Source organism: Hyperoodon ampullatus, assembly GCF_949752795.1.
Source record: "Hyperoodon ampullatus genome assembly, contig: scaffold_310, whole genome shotgun sequence".
Taxonomy (NCBI): Eukaryota; Metazoa; Chordata; class Mammalia; order Artiodactyla; family Ziphiidae; genus Hyperoodon; species Hyperoodon ampullatus.
The window spans coordinates 247,082-254,645 of record NW_027640563.1 but is presented as its reverse complement, the minus strand read 5'-3'; the positions used below and the strand labels follow the sequence as shown (position 1 = coordinate 254,645).

General features: G+C 45.7%; 1 protein-coding gene across 1 annotated transcript in view; it reads right to left on the bottom strand.

Moving 5' to 3' along the window:
- Window positions 1-713: 713 nt before the first annotated feature.
- Window positions 714-7,564, bottom strand: part of LOC307070109 (angiopoietin-1 receptor-like) — a gene marked incomplete at both ends in the record, with an annotated part of 72,215 nt that continues 65,364 nt past the window's right edge. The window contains 4 exons of the mRNA XM_079728695.1: window positions 714-846; window positions 2,370-2,466; window positions 3,341-3,381; window positions 4,350-4,420. Of these exons, the coding sequence (XP_079584821.1) occupies window positions 714-846; window positions 2,370-2,466; window positions 3,341-3,381; window positions 4,350-4,420 (342 nt within the window). The remainder of the gene's footprint in view (window positions 847-2,369; window positions 2,467-3,340; window positions 3,382-4,349; window positions 4,421-7,564) is intronic.

The window sequence follows — 7,564 nt, the reverse complement described above, 5'->3', positions numbered from 1 at the left end:
GGATACTTGGGGGGTAGTTTTCTATCCTTATTCCCTCTGTTGTGTTTAACAACTTTCTTCCTGAAAAGCATCCCTTGACTTCTGCAAGTAGGATTGCTTCCTCTCACCTGTTTCAGTCTCCGGCTTCTCTTTCTCATGGTCTCTCACTGGTCCCTCCTGACACGCCCCACATCCTCTCCTCTAAGGCCCCTTCCTCTGTCTGCTTCTCATCTCCTGCTGTGTGACCTCACCCACATCTTTGGTTTAATTACCAACTGGGTTTTGATGACGTTCAACATCTACTTCCCTAACCTAGATTTGTCTTTCGAACCTCAGATCTGTATAGTCCACTACTTTCTAGAAATTTTGATAGAATTCCTGACCCTCCCCATAGTAACCTGTAGACCACGCTATGTTGTCTACCTGCTGTTTGTCCTTGGGCAAGTCACTTTTCACCCTTCTAAGTCTGTTTCTTCCTCTATAAAATTAAAGGGTCAGGCTGTATGACTGATGAGATTTAAGATAGCTTCTAGCTCGAATAAGCCAGTTGTATATGTTGTGCTACTGTGTGTGACTGTGTCTTATATAGGAATCTTATGTCCTCCAAAATTGTAACTTCCTCAAAGTTGGGTCCACATCCTTATGTCCCTCTAGCACCTAGGGTCATGCTCAGGAGAACCTGTTGACTTGTATCAACTTTTTATTAACCACAATAGACACATGAGGAATTCCACTTAAAGAACCCCTGCTTTGATCTCCATACTCACCTTTCGTTCTTCTAACATCCTGTTTAAGGACACCAGGATCTGGGCAAATGAGGGCCTTTCATAAGGCTTCTCCCGCCAGCATTGTCTCATGAGATCATACCTTTTGAAAACAGTGAAAGGGTTAAGTCTACAACTGTGCTTCAGGCCTGCGCACAGCCAGGTGTAGGGTATGGCAAAAAAGAGAATGTAGCCACCCAACGCATGGTCATCATGCATAGCCAGCAAAAGACAAAAGTACGGCACCTAGGAAGATTCTGTTAGGCCTCCCATCTCCCCATCCAAGTCCCCTTTCTTCTCCCAGTAGATCTAGTGCCTGCTTTAGGTACCATTCCCATGGGATCTTGGTCTCAGCTATTCTGATTATCTGGAAAGAACTGAGTTACATGTCTAGGGCAGCATGTCCCTTGGAATACCACACCTCTCAAAATGTCAGGGTTTTATTTTTTTTAAATGGCCCCATGCTCAAATAAATTTGCAAAATGCCACCCATCGCATCTTCCTCTTAGGGATCGACCCAGGAAAATCTTGAGAAGTCATTCCATTAAAAACAAGCAACCTTTTTAACCAGGTTTAACCTAGAAGCTTCCCAGACATAACTGATCACAGAACTCTGTGTCATTTATTTACGTCTCACACTTTCCACATAGTTTAGGAAGTGCTGGTCTAAGTCAGCACTTTCTCAAATGTGGCCAGAACTACTTGTTAAAATGCAGATTCCTGGGACGCACCCTAGACGTACAGAATCATGGCTGGGAATGGTGACCAGGTGACTCAGGGGAACTGTAGTGCACAGAGGGCTCTCAACCATCAGCCTGGGGTGTTAGAGATTCTATCAATAGAACAGTTTGTACTTTAACAGAAGTTTCATAAGGGCTGAAAATATCACTCCTTATGGAATGAATCTCAAAAGATGAAATTTTAGGGACTTTGTCCAATGATGGTTCAGGTACATCCAGGTTTTCCCAGGATGGTCTAGTTTTATATCTCGTGTACCATAACAATAACAGCACCCTATTTCACTCTTAGAAGTGGCTTGGTTTGGATGATAAATTACTTGCTCAGCCTAGAGCCTTGCACTCTTCAAATCATGCCAGTTAGGCAGCAACTACATTGGTTAGTTCTGGGAATGGCAACATCGCTAAAGATAATCATTATTCCCCTGAGAAGAATACTTATTCCTGGAAAATAATCCTCATAGAAGTAAGATTTTATGAAGAAAAATCTGTCTTTCTTAATATAACAGCTCTGAAATCTCTGTCCCCAAAGTTAGTCTCAAGGTTTCATACATTTATTCATGGATAATTTCATGAATTTATTTCAGATCTTTTCTGCCTTTGTTGCCCTTTCTCCTTTCAACCTTAAGATTCAACCAAGAATCATCACCTTAAATTCCTCCTGGACTTCTATGCCTAGAAAGCTGTTATTCCCTGCCCATTGCATCACAGTCTTAGTTTCAAGAACCCCCTTGTTTCTGACTACATGGGGTGTGCATGTGTGCGTGCGTGTGTGCACATATAGGTAAACATATGTGTATGTATCAGATAGCTCCTTCATTAGAGTCAGTCCAAGAAAGGTACAGGGAGAAAGTCAGGATTAAATGGCCCCGGGTGAGGCCTGACTTACACCTCATCATCACAGTTTAGCGGCTTCTCCAATCTGTAGCCCTGGGGCAGCTTCTCGTAGAGTTCTGCACACGTCATCCCACAGTAAGGGGTGCCACCTGGAAGACAGGAAACGGTGTACCCTAAGCCCCCTCGGATGCAGAAGTCAGCATCTCCTGCCCTGAGGCTATACAGCCAAGGGGCTGGGAGAAAGACGGGGTGTGTCAAGCGATGCTGAGCACCCGTGGTGATCTTCCTCCGGAGCAAGCCTACCGCACATCACAGCTGGACTTTGGCTACAGACCGTGCTTCCGTGCGGCCACTCCTTAGTGCAGAGATCCACCACAGTCTCCTTCCTTCTGGTGCTATTCCTCTTCCCCAAGTCTGTCTACACACAGCACGTCTATTGTACCAATGACATGGATCTTTTTCCTAATTGGAAGTCTGTATTTATGTTATGCAATTCCTATTTTATCTATCAATGTTAATTAGAAAAGCAATACATGTTTACTGTGGAAAATACAAAAAATAATGCAGAAAAAAACTACATTTTAAAAAATCCTTCTGTGTGGTCCTCCCAGTTTTTTTCATGTGTAATATTTATACAACCAGGATTCTGGGAATTTTTTCTGGTTTTTGGCATGCACATTTTCACGTGGTATTAAATGGCCTTTTCATAATATACTGTCTTCAAGTTGTAGAAGTAAACTTATGACAGCTCTGTGACATCTGTGCACAAGCAGAGACAACTCAGAATGAAATTCTTGACCACCAGGTTATTAGTATTAAATATGACATTAAACACAGGGCTTTCATAAAGAGAACCATGGGAATAAACACACTCAAACATGGAAACCCGTAAGGTTCTTTTCCCAAGTGGCGTCTGTTGGCACTGAGTACACGTTACCCATGAAATTATACAGTAAAGGAGTCCGGGAGGGGCCCACTCCCTTTGCCTAGAGCCTCACCTGGTAGGTAGACATGGATACTCACCTAAGCTAACAATCTCCCATAGTAACACGCCATAGGACCATCTGCAGAGGAACAAAAGAGAAACCAATAATCAGCACGCATGTTGCCCAGTCAACTTTCTGCCCAGAAAGCCAGGGCGACTAAGCCTAGGTCAGAAAGGGAAAAGTTACATGTCTGTTTCCTAGGCTAGGGCCTTGCACACAGCATGCATTTATCTCCTCTTCGGCCAATGGAAGGATTATAACAGGGAAAGAGTGTTAGCTCTGCCAGAGCTCCCACTCGCTTTAGGTAGCGAATGCAAGGTGGAAAGCTGGAAAGCAGGAGATTCTAAGCCAGACAGACCTGTGTCAGATCCCATCTCTGCCACCTGATACTTGTGTGACCTGAGACAAGTGACTAGAACTCCTGAGGCCTCTTAGTGTATTCTTCCAAAAGTGGGGACACCAATTTCTTAAAGTTATGCAGAGATGATGTGAGATAACATATAAAGGCACACACTGAAGACACAGGAACACTCGGGGCCTCAGTTCTTCCTCCTGAAAAGAGGGAACCTGAGCAAGAGGGCTCAGGCCTCAATCCCAACCCTTCCTTCCCCCGCCAGCCTGAGACTTGTCATGCAGGCTGCAAGCAGAGATGGTTCCCACTGTGTCTGTCTGCTTTCCATCCCTGCCACCTCTGATCCCCAGCAGCTACTGTGGGCCACCTCCTCTGATCTAGGTCCTCGTGCTGAGGTCAGTCTGGGGAGTGGAGCCATGGGAAGGCTGGGATGCCCCTTGCTCCTCTGGAGATGAGGAATTCACCACTTGAGGTCACTCCTCGACATGCAGAAAGAAACCCAAAGCCTGCCACCAGGGAAAACTGTCCCCTCTGTGGCTTCATTTAGTCTGTGATTTCCTGGGATTAGTGATTAGCTTTATTCCCCAGACGGATACAATATTTCTGCTTCTCTTTAAAACCTCTGTCAAATGAATATTTTTCTGGGACAAAAAAAAAACCAAAACATCCCTCAGCAGTGAGAGGCTTTACTTACACATCACTGTTGGTTGTATACACACTGTAATTTAGTGACTCGATCGCCATCCAGCGCACGGGGAGCCGTCCCTGGAGAGAACGAGGTGAGATGCCGCTTAGGCTGGACAGGGCCCCTTCCCAAGGCTCGCCGCTGGCCTGAAGCTGGGACTCACCCAAGTCCACGGGGAGGTCCCCAGACAGAAGGCGTGGCAGACTCAGGAACTGTTTTGCACATATCCCACCCACAAGTGTGCTTTTAAATTCAAAGACTTGCAAATTGTGTGAGTCCCACTTACCTCAAGGGGCCCCTACCACAGTTTCACATAAAGAAAAATAACGATGTGTGCAGACGTGTGTGTGTGGATGTGTGTGTCCTTTCGCTAGTCACTCAGTTATTCCCTTTGTGGCTGTCAGAGGCACTCAGAGGTGTGAAAGGAGAGACAGGCCTAGGAAGTAAGCTGTAATGCAGGAAAGGCTAAAGTGATGGGAGGAGACCGCGTGTGCCTGGAGGGGATTGTGCAGGAGTTTCCAGAGGAGGGGACACATGAGTTCGGTTCTGTAAGATGTGTAGGCACCATCAGGTGTATGGGGGAGGAAAGAGCATTTCAGGCCAAAGGGAAGAGTATGCCTGTGATTCACAGAGGAGGTGATGACTTCTAGCCAGTGCCACGTGCATTGGGTTTGGAGATAGGATGAGAGACACTTGCCCACCCTTTGGGTGCCTGGCCCCGACTCCCTCCAGGTTTGCCCCATTTCTTGGCTTATTGAGTCCAGGCTGGGGAAAATGAGATGTGGACTGGAAAATGTGAAGTTTGACTTCTGAGTTTTATTCCTAGTTTCCTCAAATTTGCTATGAATTTGGGTTCCTTTCCTCTCGACCCACCCCAGGAATACATGAACCCTACTGAGAGATGGATCCCTCCCTCCCAGAGATCTGTCCAAGCTCTAACAGTGGCATTTCAGCTTACATTAGCCAGTGGGGGGGGCAAAATCAGGAGTATTTAGGGGATCTTTCTCAGCCCCCCCTCAAAACCAGAGCAGGCATTCTCCCAGACTCCCCTTCCATGAGACCAGCCCCGACCTGGATCCCAAGGATTATTCCTGAATGTGAAATTCTCTCCCAGTTCTGTATTTACTGGCACTATTTTGAAGCTCTTTCTGACCATAAATCCCAAATGGTTGTCCTGTACTTTAAGGTTTAAATATAAAAGTATCCTTTCTCAAAAAAGATCCATGGTTGCTAGGGGTGGGGTCGGGTTTGGGGTCTGAATAGGCAGAAAACAGGATTTTTAGGGCAGTGAAAATGTGTAAGATACCATAATGAAGGACATATGTCCTTATAAATTTCTCCAAACCCGTAGAATGTACAACACCGGGAGTGAGCTTTGATGTAAACTATAAACTTTGGGTGATTATGGCATGTCAATGCAGGTCCATTGGCTGTAACAAAGGTACCTCTGTGGCAGAGGATGTTGATGATGCGGGAGGGTATGCATGTGTGGGGTAGGGAGTATATGGGAAATCGCTGTGCCTTCCTCTCCATTTTGTTGTGAACCTAAAACTGCTCTAAAAAAAAATAGTCTGCTTTTAAAAAAGGATCCTTTCTCACATCTACATCTTCAGTGTTCTCCTCAACATCCACACCTCCCTTCTCTCTATGTCCACCCCACCCCATCTGTCACCTGTTTTTCTCTCTTCCCCTTCACAGCTATGGAACGGAAAGAGTTGTCTCCATTTCCTGTTGGGTCTTTGCTCTCATTTACTCCCAACCAGCTGACCTCTGACCTCGTACCTCCTAATGACTGATTTCCATGCACACTTCTTCCTTTCTGTTTTATTTGACTGCTTTTGGATCTGCCCACATGTGTCTGTCCCTACTGCTATCACCTTGGTGCAGGCCACCATCATCTCCTGCCTGATGAAACCACCACCTCTCCACGGATCTCCCAGCCTCTAGTTTCACCCCGATGACCTGTTCTCCACACCACAATCACTCTAAATGGCAAGTACAACCATGTGGTTCCTTTCCTTAAAGTTCTTTAATGTCCCAAGATCCCCAATGCTTAGGTGAGTCCCCAGGTCCTTAGCTGGCACCCAAAGCTCTTCAGGACCTTATCCCCACTTGCGTTTTAACTCCAACCTTGCATTTTATTTTTTACTTATGGCCTTCCACAAGCATACACTCTTTTCCATAGTTACAATCACAGTGAACCTAACCATTCTGGAACTTTCCACACTCCCTTGGAAAGTCCCAGCCTTGCATTTTAACTCTCCCTTTTTTCTGCATCACACTCCAGCCATACTGAATTACTTAATGGCCAAAGGTTCCATGCTTTCCTTTGCCTCTCAATTTTTATATATACCACATCCTCCAGGTCATCCACTTCATTCTGACATCTCCAATATCTATTTGACATTTACTGTAAAGCTTCAGTGTGCTTCCTCTGAGTTCCCATGGCACTGGCACTTTCCTCATCCTCAGCCTCATCCACTGTGACGATTGTTCATTATGGGTCTCTGAGCTCTTTGAAGGAGAACACTGTGTCTGAATTATATTATCCCCAAACCTAGCACAAGCATGAAACATTATAGTAATAAATAAATCCATGCTGACGGGATCGATATATTAATCAATGATAGTAAAACCCCAAATCACTTAAGTACGTTAGTTTGCTACACTTCCAGTATTAGCATCGCCTGGGGGAATTTAAAAAAAAAAAACAACTGACGCAGGATGCCCTCCCCAGAATAACTGAATCAGAATATCTAAGCCACAGGACTCAGCATCTGTATTTTTTTTAATTTCCCCGGACGACTCTAGGTGCAATAGGAATTGAAAATCTCTGACCTAAATAATAGGCCAGAGAAAGTGGCTCCTCTGCCCTCTGGTGGTGCCTTGCTATACTGCACCCTTCTTGCCGGGAGCTTGCTCCTCTCCAGTCCCTTCTCTTTTCTTCCCCTACCCTCACCCTGTCCTTTTCCTCCCCAGACCCCATGCTGCCACTGCACACTTTGCCCTTCCACTGGGAGATAGACTTGAGCCCTACCAGTGCTCCGCCCCTCTAAGCACTCCTCCTAAGCTCCCCAAGATACAGAAATCCCTACCCTTGATGAAATGTCGAGCAAACCAACCTTAGCTTTGGGGGCCTAAGGAAAGCAACCAAATAAGATGCGTGGATTACGGGGCTAACCTGTGTTAACCTCTCTTGCCCCTCATCTGGGGCAAACCCCCGC